This window comes from Carica papaya, chromosome 8, assembly GCF_054855325.1.
Source record: "Carica papaya isolate Zhongbai chromosome 8, ASM5485532v1, whole genome shotgun sequence".
Classification (NCBI taxonomy): Eukaryota; Viridiplantae; Streptophyta; class Magnoliopsida; order Brassicales; family Caricaceae; genus Carica; species Carica papaya.
The window spans coordinates 11424531-11438936 of NC_142316.1; the positions used below are offsets into that span (position 1 = coordinate 11424531).

The 14406-nt window shown below is 35.1% G+C and overlaps 1 protein-coding gene, 1 long non-coding RNA gene and 1 pseudogene across 5 annotated transcripts; 1 reads left to right on the top strand and 2 right to left on the bottom strand.

Moving 5' to 3' along the window:
- The first annotated feature begins 326 nt into the window (after positions 1-326).
- On the top strand, positions 327-1154 carry LOC148241947 (uncharacterized). The gene is made up of 2 exons (XR_015813994.1): positions 327-659; positions 1055-1154. It is a non-coding gene; the product is annotated as an uncharacterized LOC148241947 (long non-coding RNA).
- A 395-nt stretch (positions 1155-1549) lies between these two features.
- LOC110810749 (acyl-CoA-binding domain protein) lies at positions 1550-6353 on the bottom strand. 4 transcript variants are annotated; one of them, XM_022037031.2, is made up of 5 exons: positions 5898-6353; positions 4991-5223; positions 4423-4534; positions 2718-2783; positions 1550-2050 (listed from the first exon to the last, which is right to left on the bottom strand). In XM_022037031.2, the coding sequence occupies exons 2-5, from the start codon at positions 5116-5118 to the stop codon at positions 1952-1954; spliced, it is 405 nt and encodes a 134-aa protein (XP_021892723.1). In that variant the 5' UTR covers positions 5119-5223; positions 5898-6353; the 3' UTR covers positions 1550-1951. The 4 variants fall into 4 exon arrangements, with proteins under 4 accessions (XP_021892723.1, XP_021892722.1, XP_021892721.1 ...); XM_022037030.2 differs by having other exon boundaries at positions 4991-5230; XM_022037029.2 differs by having other exon boundaries at positions 4991-5679.
- A 6414-nt stretch (positions 6354-12767) lies between these two features.
- LOC110810742 (protein S40-4 pseudogene) lies at positions 12768-13877 on the bottom strand (annotated as a pseudogene).
- Between the last annotated feature and the right edge of the window lie 529 nt (positions 13878-14406).

Genomic DNA, 14406 nt, shown 5'->3' on the forward strand with positions numbered 1-14406 from the left:
TACTTATTAAGCGCACGGAAAGCTCACTCTATTAAATTTTAGTATTTTTTAGATCAAGAGGGTTTGATTTTGGATAAGGAGAATCCAATGTTTGAACCAAATCAGGAAGGAACTGTGTAAGCACCCACGACAAAATTTGATGTTCTATAATCGAACAAGTATTTATTTTATTTGACTCTATCTTACAAACCTCATATTTTGTAAAATGTAATATAATGTGGTAAAAAATAGATAATATATGGTTTTAATATGTAAATATTGTGCTTATTATTTTCTACTACATAGTTGGTAATTGAAAATAGTAATCCCTTTAAGGGAGAGTAGGGTCGTCACAAGACAAGAGAGGGAAGAAGCATCAACGACCGAAAGAGAAATAGAGAGAGAAAGAGTGGCCAAAGAAGAAGAAAGTGTTGTGGAGGCCGAAGGCCAGGGGAAGAAGAGGGAAGGAAGAAAAGGAACCTTAACTGAGATCGCTCGGGTCTTTGAAGCACTGATTTAGGTTTTGATCGGATGAATATTTGTGTGTGTATGCAGGACCTAGAAGCCAAAATCGTGCACCTAACTCGATAAGCTGAAGGGTCTTCCATCAAGTGTTGGAACCCGAACTTCACAGGGGTATTCTACAGGAGCCTCTTTAAAAACTGGAGTTGTGCTCGTCGGTGAGTTACCAGAAACCCGTGATTCTGGTCGCACCTTATTTAGTTTTAGTTTTACTTTTATTTTTATTTGGAATTAATTCATTTGTGCCCATGTATGTAGTGATTTTAAGGTCTTTCAAGCGAATAAGTGAAGCTCTTACATGTAGAATTTTTGTTAAGTATCCCTGAGTATTATGAACCTAAGTTGGATTTTGAATTCCGTGAATGAAATTGGCTAATTTTGTTTGCTTGAAAATAGAACATGTACCATTGAGTGAGTACTGCTAGGGGGAACAGAACCTGGACAATATCCAGGCAGTATGAGTCAGTCGGGATGGAGTTCATGACACTGGATTTGTGATTTGTGATATGTTTTAGATTTCCTGCTTTCTTATAAAAAAATTATGTAATTGCAGAAGTGTGTTGTTCTCTTGTATGAAGACGAATTGGTTGCTGGTTAGTAACCGGAGTTGTAGGATGCGCTGTGGTGATTGAATTTAAAGTTGTTCAAGCAAAGGAGGCAGTTAATTTTACATTAAGTTGCAGCCAGTGAAGGTCTTTCACTTGATTCCTTAATTAATAACGTTAATTTTATTGATTACGTATTAAAGGTTTTAAATTATTCTTATCAATGTTCTCAAATCTCATTGTCAAACTTCTTAAATTACATTGTAAACACTTTATATTACTAATTCTCATTTTTTATTAAAAATTTTTAATACTAAAATAAATTAATATAATAATATCTATAGTAGATAATTTATTCTTAATTATTTGAATTTATTATTTATTTTAATTTGTTAAATATAAAAACAAATTTTAATATAACACTTAATAATCTTTAATTTGATGAGTAATAAGTACAACATCATATGCAATATCCACTACAAAGAAAAATATAAGATTTACAGTGAATCAACACCAACTGTTTTATTCATGAATGAGTAATTTGTAATCATATTCATCACTTACATAGCAGGAATGAAAGAACAAGGCTTCATCATTTGTAAGTTCATATCTACACATCCTACAAGTTCACAAAAATTTTTAAGATGCGATAGCACTAGTACAAAATCTATAGCAGTGTGTGCTCGGTGGAAGAACAATGAGATCATTCGTGTGGTACAAAAATGTTGTGACTCTGGCAAAGTGTTTGCCTAAAGATTGATAAACTTTTAAACGTATATATATGAGAGTACCCTTTACCTGGCTGAATAACAACTAATTGGCCCCCATAATATTCATTCTGCAATAACTACACGAGAAAGAGATTTTCCTCAGAAACGCTGGGAAATCATGCTAACCTATCAAACTTATGCAGTCAGTTGATGCTTTAATGAGTGACACCTCAACTTCTCAGCTTCAAGCTCTTTTTTTAAGTCTTCAACTTCCTTAAGCAAGGCTTCCCTTTCCTGTGAAATAATCACAAGCATATGCTCCAGAATTAATAATGGAGTAACTCCTCAATGATCCTCAGGTTGTAAAACTAAGAGTTAATCTTCTATATGGTCACTCAACTTGCAAATGACTTTTCACATCATTCTTCTGTTACCATTCCATCAATCTCTGTTAAATGCCATAACCACTCATGTAGCGTATAATGCTGATGAAAAGAAAGATAAGCAGCGATATAATTCCACTCCGATTTATATATTTGCAGATTTTAGTTGTTGCAAATTTAGTGAATGGATAAACTAACTTTCATTTCTAGGATTGTCTATGCCCACGTTTATGTAGTAGTATCTTCTCTCTTTTCTAACACAAGCTACCAGATGAGTGGTATGTAACATTTAATACAGATACTGCAGAAATGATATTAAAATGATCAAAGACTTAACAAATTCAATAAGTCAAGCAGCTAAAATAAAAAGTCAAGAAACGAAATGAAAAATTACTGGAAAGTAAGTGATCATTGAATAGCCAAAATGTGAAGGGAGAGGGATTCTTGGGCTCATTTCATCATGGTCTTATCAGCATAATCTTGACCAACATAATTGCAGAAGATGTGATATAAACATTATTATCAAAGAAAATGTCAACAGCAACAAAAGGTAAGTATCAAAAGGAAAAATGCTCAACCTTTTGCAGCACTTTCAATTTCTGGTTTGCACCAGTGGGACCATCCCCCTCCATGGACTCCTTAATCTGTCAAAAGAGAAACATGCTAAGTAAGTTCCACAGAGCCTGCAACTTATAAACCTTTTTTTTAAAAAAATGGGTTCCCCATAATGAACATTTTGGGTGGACAAAAAAAGACATTTAACTGCTATACAGTCCCCAATGTGTTTTAGTTCTTAAAATTCCACTGACATATAAATGTGAGACAAAAGAAATTTTGTATAGATTTTTATCTATCTATTTGCTGAAAAAGTGATTTTTTTCTTTTTGCAAGCAGAAATGAAATTTCATATGAAAGAGCCCAAGAGAATGCCATCCATAAAATATACACACAAAGGTAACAGCCAAGAGTTTTTAAGGTCAACAGAACCCTTCTCAGATATAGAAGATGACGCTAAATAAATACCAAGGATCAAAAACCCAACAATATCTACACAGGGCAAAAACCCCTCTCAAAAAGCTCCCAATTGCTTTCTTAATAAATAACCCATAAAATAGATAAAAAGGAATGAATGAGCTGAATGACCCCTCTGCTACTCGCCCCATACCTGATGCCTTCCCAAGCGCATAACTAAGTCACCATCATCTTTCCCATTGCCCAATTCAAATTTAGAAAGACCATGAGACAACCCTTGGACCTTAGTCATTCACAATTTACTACCCATTTTAGAATAACCTAGGGAAAATTGTTGTAAGAGAAATGGGAAAAAGGGTGAATAGGGCAGAAGGGAAAAGGGTTAGGGCTAGCGTTAACAACTCAAGGGCAAAGAGGGAAAAACTACAGAGAGAAGAACAGAGAAAATTCAATCGACGATGCAATCATCATAATGTCTCAGCTGCAGCCCATATGCAGGTACATTGTAATATTTCTTTACATTGGTTTATTGTTTCCTCTAACTACCTAAAAATTATTAGGTAAAATGGTTATATTTCCTATTCATAACCGAACTACATCGGTTATTCCATAACAAGAACTAAAAGGAGTTTTAAAAATGATTTGCACTGATGTTGTTAAATAAAACATGGATATATAAACAAAATAAGAAAAATTATACAGTCTTCCAAACAAGAATCAAACTGCAAAAAATTTTCTAGGGTAGGGACCTCAGAAAGAACAATGCTTATGCAAGTTTTGTTTTAACTCTGCATATAAAGCTGCCAAATGAATAATCTAGAGGAAGGAAATGAAACAATTACCATAGTCAATATGATAAAGTTTCTGCCAGAGTCTACCCATTAAAAATCCCCAACTCAATTGATGTTTGATTGAACAAGCAAATCACTAAACATGAACAAAAACCATATATTAAACCAATGAGAGGAAATTAGCGACGTAGAATGACCTTCCAATTAAGACTAACAAAGTATCAAATATTTTGAATCCCAAAAGAGCTATCTTCCTGAAAAGGACTTTGTCTATATGTGGTAATATTGAAGAGTAACTACTCAAAAACACATAACATGTAGAGAAAGTCTAGATTGACTGAATTTAACAGAAACAGTGTTGAAATTTGAAAAAAGGGATAGCTAAAACAACCAGTTCATCCAGGAATAACAGCATGTATAGATAAGCAATATAATGAAATGATAAACAGAATCATGCACCACGAAACAATGAAACTTGAAGAGAAAACAAAATGCAAAACCTAAAGAACAACAGGAATACCTCCATCAATTCTTTAAGACAATTGGAAGCCCTCTCTGCCTCCACATCATATTTCAGTCTCCATTCAGCAGATTCCTCCATTGCCTCCCTGTTGGCTAAATCAAACTGTTTCCTATGCATTTTCATCCCATAAAGACAACCATCTAATTAGCAACTGAAGAGAAACAGAAACACAAATCCATTAAGCGAGCAAACACACACAGATCCTATACTATTTAATTAAAATGGGAAAAACCGAAAATATGAAAGAAACTTAAATGCATTTTGGAACCAAAATCATCACAAAGTGAATAACCTTAACGCAATAGAAATGGGAAATTTTCACTAACTGGACTCGATATCTGAAATTCAGAACAAATCACTATATTTTGTCACCAAAGAATTCAAAACTCAGAAAGCTTCACCAGTATATCAAATTAGGCGAAGTTTACATGATTTCGATGAGGACCCCGTCAGATAAGAAGGTCCATGCGTCTTGCACTTATTAAAAAAAGGGGTGTATTTAGGGAAAACCAGTCATGAATTTAAAAAGAAACCCGAATATTACCAAAACTATGATCGGACACACCTTATCATCTCAGCTTCATTAGACGAAATGGAGTAATCGATAGTCCAAAGCCTCAAGTAAACGGCTATACCTAAACACATAACCAGCACCAAACCCACCAGTATTTTCCTCCTCCCTCCCCCTACCATTAGCTTCTTCTCTGTATACTCGGAAGCTAATCTCTTTTATTTTGTTCTTGTTGTTCTTGATTTTTTCTTATTGATATCTGTCAAACAAAGCGCTCCTTTCTTCACCTGCAAACTAACACAACATGCTGAAGTCACGGAACTTTGGACTCAGAGACAGACCAGGACAAGGAAGGCCTCGCCGGCTCGGCCACCCGGTCAGTTGGTGGACCCGGTCCGGTTAGGATAATTATGGGGCCAGCGAAGGCCCGGTTCAGTGAACAAATTTGGCTGGGTTAAGGGTTCAACAAGTGCGTTTCATCAGTCTTACCTGGTCCGGTTTGAGAGAGACAACTGTTTAGCCTAGGGAGTGTCATTCTCCATATTACTCCCGGTTAAAGTATAGAAGTATTCGGGAGGGATAATAAATTTTTTATCCGTCACTGAGATTATCCGCTTTGAGATTGACAATTGTTAGCCGTCAATTGCAGGTTTTTACTCATCCCGTCTACGACAGATGGGAGCATATTAGCGGGCAATTTACCTCAGTGTTGAAAGCTTCCTCTGCTATGACCAAAGCTTTCTCTGCTACGATATTCAATAAAATAGAATTTCACTTTAGAGTTTGGGTTTGGGTTTGGGTTGTTGAGACTAAAATGAAGACTATAAGTTGCCAGTAGGGTTTAGGTTCATTACTAAACACTAGTTTTTCTCTTTTAAACTCTTTTTTTTTTTTATTCTTTCTTCTTCCTCTCGGTTACTCACGCAAACGATTTACAGAATTTTTTAAGGAAGATTCTCACCTCCAAACAGTGCCCTTCTTTTATTTTTTAAGCCCCTTTTTATAGCCGAGGAGCTTCACTAAGCGCCTGTTCTCCTCGTGTTATGAAGTTCTGCACGCTCCGTCATGCAATCACCAATTTCACCTGTTTCTGGTTTCTTCTTTCTTCAACTCGTGCTGAGTCAACATCATCATCATTTGCCTGCAACTCTCCTTTCTTTTCTCAACTTCTGGTTCTGCCGTCGTTTTGTCATCTCCATGATCGCCAACTATCTTCATTCATCGTTACAATGCCCTGGCCTCACCTACTCCGGTTTGCCCTGTGCTTCTCTGCAAAAAGAAATAGAACAAAACCTAAACCCCCTTCCCACAACGGCGACGTTTTGCTCACGGCTTTAATTTCTTTCACCAAAACACAGCCGTTTTGGGGAAGAAAAGGGCTCCGGCTGGACTCCGAAGAAAAATGCAAGGGAATGGAGGCTGGTGGTTTTGGGCTTGATTTCTAGTTTTAAAAGGTGGGCTCCATTTCCTCTCTGCTCTTTTTCTTTCTCTTTTGTTTTTTTTTATTCTTTTCTTTTTATTTTTTGTTTACATTTTCTTACTTTTCTTTCTCTTTTTTTTTTCTTTTGTTTTACGAAAATAATGGTTAATACATAAATTAAGAATAATTAAGTTTTCTTCTTTTTGGCTGCGTCACCCTTTTTGTTATCATTATTATTTTTTTCAAATAATTAAAATAGAAATTAGGATAATAATAACAATACAAATTCCTGACTAATACTAATAATTAAGATGATAGAGAATCGGAATGGGAGTTTAATAAATATTAGATTTTATTTTATTTACTATCAAAATTATTTGTTATATTTGGACTAGATAAAAATTGTGGGTATGATACATTGAACTTGTAGAAATAGGTGTATACTATAATACCCCGCTCATCACTATGCTAAAATAATTTAGAAACCTTATTTATTCGAGTCTTCGGCCGCGTTAAATTTAATTAATTTATGCTACTTAATATTTATCTTATTCTGTAATTTTAGTTGATTTTTATTTATTTAATTTTATTTTAATTAATTTTATTTTATTTTATTTTAAATAATTTTATTCTAACCCATTTAAATGAAATATGAAAATTGAGGAAAAAAAATCCAAAAATGACGAATCAGGAAGAAAATCCCGAGGGAAAAATCCCGCATGAAGTCTGGTTGCCCGCGCGGTTGCTAAACACTGTGCACACGCACATGCACGCACAGTGGACGTGGGACGTGCGCACAACGTGCACGTCCCATCCACGCGCACGACATGGGGTCAGTTACTGCACGCATCCTGTCGCGCCAGGCAGGCCGTCCGCCGGTCACCTCATGCACGAACAGGCGTCACACACTGTGCGCGCGTTGTCCCTGCAGTAGGCTTGCGCTGATAGACCTTATGTGCCTGGAGCCTACACGCGCAGCAGGAGGCTTGTGCTCCTGCAGCGCGCTAGTCGAGGCACTGCCACCTCGAGTAGTGTATCGCTGCTGCCTTGGGCAACACGCCACCGTCGGTGAAGGAGGCCTTTCTCTCTCGTTTTTCATGTCGAGCATCTTTTTTTCCTCTTTTTTCACTGAATTTTCTTACTTAGCGCGAATCTTACGATTCCAAACTCTATAAATTGCCCTCTCCCTTGCCTTCATCTCCACACTTCCATTCTTCCATTTTTCAAAGGTTTAGAAAGATATATATATATATATATATAGTAGTCTAGTGAGAGAAGAAGAGAAAGAAAAGATAACAGTGAATGAGAAAACATCAAAATTTCAATAAGAAATCTAGTATTTCTTTCAATGTCTTAAGAAGTATTTTTAGATAAACTAAATTAATATGATTGTTGTTTTACTTGTTTTGTAAACCTCTATGTTCAAATAAGTCGAATTATTATTGTTTTCAAACATGTTATGTGAATTGCAGATACTTGATGAATTTGTATGTAATAAACATAATATGTAATCAGTAACAGTAAAAAGTATAAAAAAGAAAAAAGTGGAATGAAGCTTGTATGGTTCGAAGTGTATCTATATTGACATATATATTGCATCAAGTATCTCGTTAGACTTTTTATCTCTGAGGGGTATATGTTCTCCTTACCCTTCAGGGTATTTGTTTTCCCCTCCAATATCTAATATGGAAAGACATAAGAGTATTACTCTTGGTGGATGACAGCGTACCCTCTTACAAGAGTGGTATTACACTATCTGTAAGGGTCACCAGTGACTAAGTAATGTCGTGACTATAAATATCTGTTAGGACTACTATGACTGGTACGATCATGGTTATAGATCGTACTATGGTCTGGCCAGCCGAAAATGGGTTTGAGTAAATTGTCGTACTTGTATCTGATCTACTCATTCCACTTGGGTAGTTAGAAATCTGTATCTGTCCTTAGAAATGAAAGTTGTAACGACTTCACGAAACATGACACGAAAATCTGAGTATTTCATGATTTTTTGATTTTTTTTATTATCTGACATGATGTATATTTGATTTTCTGTATTAATATATCATTTTCTTAACAATAAATGATTTTTCATAATGTGAGATAGGTAAACGAGGAAGTTAAATGATAAAATAAAATAATTAACTTTTGAAATCTTACGATATTAATTTAATATTATTTTCGTTACTATGGTTCTTGGGGTATTTTTGAAAGAAAAATCGAAAACTGAGGGTCAAAACGTAATTTAAAAAAATTACGCCACGTTAAACGCTCGGTCAGCAGCTCCGACCAACCAGGATGCGCCAAGTGGCAGAGGCGTTGACGCGGGAGGCCACGTGGGCAATCCGCGTGCGCGTAATCGAACGGCTGGGGTCCATTCCCGCGCGCACGGACGACCTAGATTGAATCGCGCACGGACGTCCCAGATTGAATCGCGATGAACGGTCTAGATTCACTCCCTATTTAATCGCGATCAGACGGTACAGATCAAAAGCGATGGACGACCTAGATCAAAAACGGATGGGTATAAATAACCCCATTGGCACCCAAACCCTAACCCTAGCCGCCAGAACCCCTCACCAGAGAAGACAACCCAGCCGCCGGGGAGCCGACCGCCGTCACCCGTTGGTGCACCGGAACCTTTTACGACTGCAAAAAAAGGTAAAATTTTTTTTTTTTGCACAAAATTCAATTTGAAACCAATGTATGGTCAAATCGGAGTAAAAGAACCGGTCAATTGGCCGGAAAACACCGCCGAAGCCCTGCGGCGCCGCGGGGAATTTCACAAACCGCCTCCGATGAGGCCCTTCCCGATTCCCGTTTCGTATAATTTTTTCACCGTTGTGATCACCGTTTTCTCCTCTACAGGTTGACCGAAGCGAAACACTTAACCGCAACGTGAACCGGAGGAGCCCCCGCACCGGAGAGCCCTCCCCACCGGTGAGTTTCGGGTTTTCATATTTTTTTGACCCACCGAGGCCCTTTAGCGTGTGTGCTCTCAGGAATCGATATAAAATTGACTGAAAACGATGACCCGAGGCAGACCGCCGCCGCCAAAGCACAGCGAAACTGCTGTGTCGGATTTCTGAAATTGGGCGAGTAGGTCCTGAAACTGATTTTTGGATTTATTTGAGACATTTGTAGGTATCATAAGTGCGTTTTAGTTCCCGAATAAAAATTCAAGGAACCTAGGGACTGCCCGTAGGCGCAGTAAGCCATTTAACTTTTCAGCGTCAAATCAAATAAGGACCCCTCACCCTATTTTCTATCATAGAATTGAAGTTTGAATAAATAATAATGCGGTATTTTGTACAAATTAAATAAATGTGTATAATTAATTATAAATTGCTAATGGAGTTCGAACCGGACATTGTTCTCTGTTGATTTACTTTGCAGTCTAAAAGCATGATGGTATCTGATTTATTTATTTTATGGTTTAAATGCATGTATTACTGCCTTACTTGACCACTGTTTGATTTTGGAATTTAAGATATGATTGCATTACCGGATGCATGTTCATTTGTTTGTGTGATTATGTTTGATTTGGTAACGGAAACTAAGGGAAAACAAGAAAGAGAGAGACAAATTTTAGGAACCAAATTTTTTTTAAGAAGGGGAGAGAGAGAGTTGTAACACCCAACCAAAAAAAAATTATTTTTTTATTTTTATTTTTAAAAGACATTACTAATTCAATTTATTGTTTGAGTCAATTTTGTTTTAACTCACTACATCTTTTTAGTCACTTTGAACACTGAAAACTCCTATGGAAGATTCATTTACTCCCTATACATAAATTCCTATGCTAGTGAATCTTTCATAAGAGCTTACCAAGTATGTCAAATATCGATATTTTTATCTCATAATTTGTATTATGGGTTCTGTGACCTATATAGAGAGCAGACAATATATAACACATGCTTTTAGAATGTTCATTGGACGAGAGTATTACGGTATGTCTCTCCATAGGGCATCAAGATAATAGATCTACCTTCATGCATACTCACATAATGATTTTGTTTCTACTCCTAAATCAAAAGCACAGGTGCATTCATATGCACAAATATTTAAAAATATTTTTATTATGAATATAAATTATCTTTATTACTAGTGAAACAAATATTTACAAAAAGATATAAATCGTAAATAAGTATACAAAAAATTAGAGTCACATTTTGCATCAACGAAATATTTAGAGACAACAATAGTTGTACAATGTGAGCATGTGCATTCAAAGAAAAAGCTCAGGAAGCAACTGTTATATGTGTCTTCTAGAGTAGACGGTGATCGATATTTCATTTGTATCATCCTCCAAACAACTAGCTTTATGTTTGTTTTTTACCTCTTCACCTTGCATATTAAAAAGCCGTGACAAGCTGCTGCACGATATAGATGCTAAAGTTGCATGTATATGAAGTGCTCCCCTCAACAATGGGTTGCCCGTCCCCCGTCCGTAAGTGAGACCTTTTCTGATTTATATAAACTAAGTTTAAACATGACCCATTTTAATTTTATGTAGTATTGAAAAATCTGGACAAACATTGTTGACCCCAAAGTGTTTTAACATGCGCTCTTCCATTTGTATTTGTTGGACCAACTTTTGCCTTGATAAATTTCTATCTTCAATCACATATTTCACTTCCCCTAAACTTACCAAAACTCTTGTTTCTTGTTTCTTGTTTCTTTTTTCTATTTTAAGTCTCATTGTATTTACCGTAGTTTTAATGAAATGTAACAATTTTTTTTTTTTACTGTTTTAAACTTGCACTAGCAGTAATTATGTGTCGTGGACCAAAAAATTAATAAATATCTCGACAAGCCAAATGACACTAGATCTATACGTTTATGTACATGTGTAAAGTGAAGTTCATTAAAACACAAACAACAAAAACTTCCTTGATTCAGTAAACTACAAATCCAGCAGCGCCTGTTGTTTGTTGATTTAACATCAGCAGCTGCCACAGTTAAGGGCGTGTTTGGATAATAAACCTTTTAAAAAAAAAAAAAAAAAAAAAAAACATCGTTGTTGAATCAGTTTCCAGTTTGGTTCCCTGGTTAAATTAATCCTGTCTTGAACTTATGCCTCGTTTAGTCAAAATCCAAACATGGGATAATCCATTTTTTCATGTGGGCTCTTGGGATTTTCTCTCATTTTTTCTTCTCCAGTTTTGTAAAGTTTTCCTCGTAGAAGTTTCAGTTGTGCGTATGTGCGTGTGTGTGTGTGTGTCTACATTCAAGAGATCCACTAATGTGAAAGTATATGACCAATTTATTAAATATATTTTTATTATAAAATATGATTCTATAACTTGTTTTTTGTGATCATTATTTTTAGTTTTAAAAAAGAAAAAAAATTCAATGAACCTGTGAATTGCACAATGCATAATGATTTCTCCCTTTTAAAATTTTCATCCAACTCTCAAATTTTATTTCTCCGTACTTATATATATATATATATATATTTGTTGCATTATTACGTGATTAGACATGATTATACTTTTTTGTAGTAAAATCAAAACTTAATTCTGTATTTACCTCTCATAAAAAGCAAGGTGAAATATGTTTTACTAAATTTTCATCATTATCTTATCCAAACAATGTAATATTTCATTAATTTTCTACCCATTTTGTTGACTTTTGTACCTTAATCCCTATTTGTTATGACCATCTTGGTCAACAAAAGTACATAACTAATTTTAAAGGACACATATATAAGAAAAATAATAAATTCACTTTGTTTACAACCAAAAAAATAATAGTAAAAACAACAACATGACGACACGTTTAATGCTAAATTTACATTATGAATAAACCAATAAACTTTTACAAACCATTATCTACATTTTTGTTTATTATCTTCTAAAGTTTTAATTTCGACTGTTACCTAAAAATAAAATAAATATATATTATAATAATAAATAAAAAAAACATTGTACATAAATTATGTACAAATGGGTATGCACCAATTATATTAATCTACAAAATCAACAAACCACAACCGACAAGTCCCATGTATTATTGGTTCTTATTTATTTATTTATTCATTTTTACATGCTGCAAAATCTCTAAACAAATATAAGATGTTAAGAACCATGTTATATATACATATAACTTTAACTTTGAATTTCAATTATTTAACATTGTTATTGACACTAGAGAGAATTGTTTGGCAACATAATGTAAAATTTAATTTTGTTGGTGAGAATAAAACAAAATAGAAAGGGTTAGAATAAAGCTTTGATTGAAGTAACGTGAACAATTAATTTTACTTCAAAGTGTTGTTTTAGCCAGCTAACTAGCTAGTGTGTACCTTTCAAGCCAACCACCCAACATAAAACCAATACAAACTCAACATCAACAATTTATATTGAAGAACATAATTAAAAGATTCAGACGCAGAAAACAGAGCTACCCATCTAACAAAAAATTGGAATTTCATAAGTTAATTATAATAATAACAAAATGGGATCATCTGGTTTGATCTCAAAACATCCAAAACCAGATGATTTCCCTGTAAGATTTCAGTAATTTACCTTCTAGAGAAGATTACAACAAACACGATACAAAACCAGAGATGATCAACAGAGAAATCAAGAGAGAGAGAGGAAGATGGTGTGGCTGGCTTAAAATCTGGCCCCTCAAAATTCCCCTTTAAAACTCTGAATCTAATGTGTTTGTGTATATATATGTGTGTGTGTATATATATTACTTTCTCTCTCTTTCTCAGGCTCTGACCCAGTCTCTGCTAATCTTCAAACCCAGTTTTCTTCCAAATTGCATTTCTGACCCGACGCAAATCCCTACCCTTGAGTGTACGGCCAATCCCTTCATGAACAGAAAACGAAGCTCCTCTCCTCCTCGCTAAATACTCATGGGGAGGGATTCTACTTGCCAGACCATCACCGCTGATGCAGTCGTCATTTTCATCATCATCATCTTCGTCGCTCTCTCTCTTTCCACCTCCCCTGTATTCATCCTTCAGAATCTTTGACCAGTCGGGTATCTTGAGAGGCAATGAAGCAGACACCATTGATGCAACTTCCGTCTTCTTCGACGACGACGACGAACTCTTCTTCGATGAACGCGAATTGGGTAGCGGTTTGAACTTGGCAGATGCATCGAGTGAAGCAGAAAACTCGTTGAAATTCCAGAGATCGGCTTCGTCGAACTCCAACTGAGAATCGGCGGGAGTGCCGATTGGATTGTGGGAATCTGTCGTTGGGTAGATGTATTTGGGTAATCTTGCAGGGAAAATCTTCCTTGCAGCCATTGATAAAAGGGTTAACTACAGGGAGACAGAGAAAATGGATTTTGAAATTTGATGTACTCTTTGGTCTTCTTCTTGCCTTGTTAATCTCTTACAATTATTTATAATGGTGTAATGGATAAGCTCTCTATTCGTAAACCACTTCAATACTTTTTATTAATTAAAAAAATTCAAGAGAAGGATTATAATAAATTAATAAAAGGGCGAAAAATATAGGGTGCGGCTGCTCTCATGCTTTTCACGTGAGCCTCCATTCTATTCTTCCACCCAAACGCAACTTTGATTTTCACCTTTATCTATATATACAAGAAAATATGTTATACTTTTTTTAAAAAATTAATTACTTGGATATGAAATAGGATAAGGTTCTTGAATTCAAACTTATCGCATGGATAAAACATGCATACATGTATATATTATTTTGTAAATAATAATATATAACCCAAGTGTATTAAACTTTTTATTTATATCATACGTGATTAATTTGACTTTTACCTTCGACCCTCAACTTTTTTGACCACCCTCGAATGTTTTTTAATATACAAAAAAAAAAAATTATGAGCAATTTGTTGTGAGGAATTTTTATTATATGTATAGATTAAAGCAAGTGACACGTGGTACATATTTGAATAATATATTTTTGGGTGTTAAAAAAAAGGATCAATTACTTGTAGTACAACTTCAAGTGAGATTGCTCAATGACACGTAGGATCATGTTATTGTAGTAGGAAATTTATTGTTCAGTGTGTGGATGATGTGATAAAATTGGATTTATCCAATTGGACACGT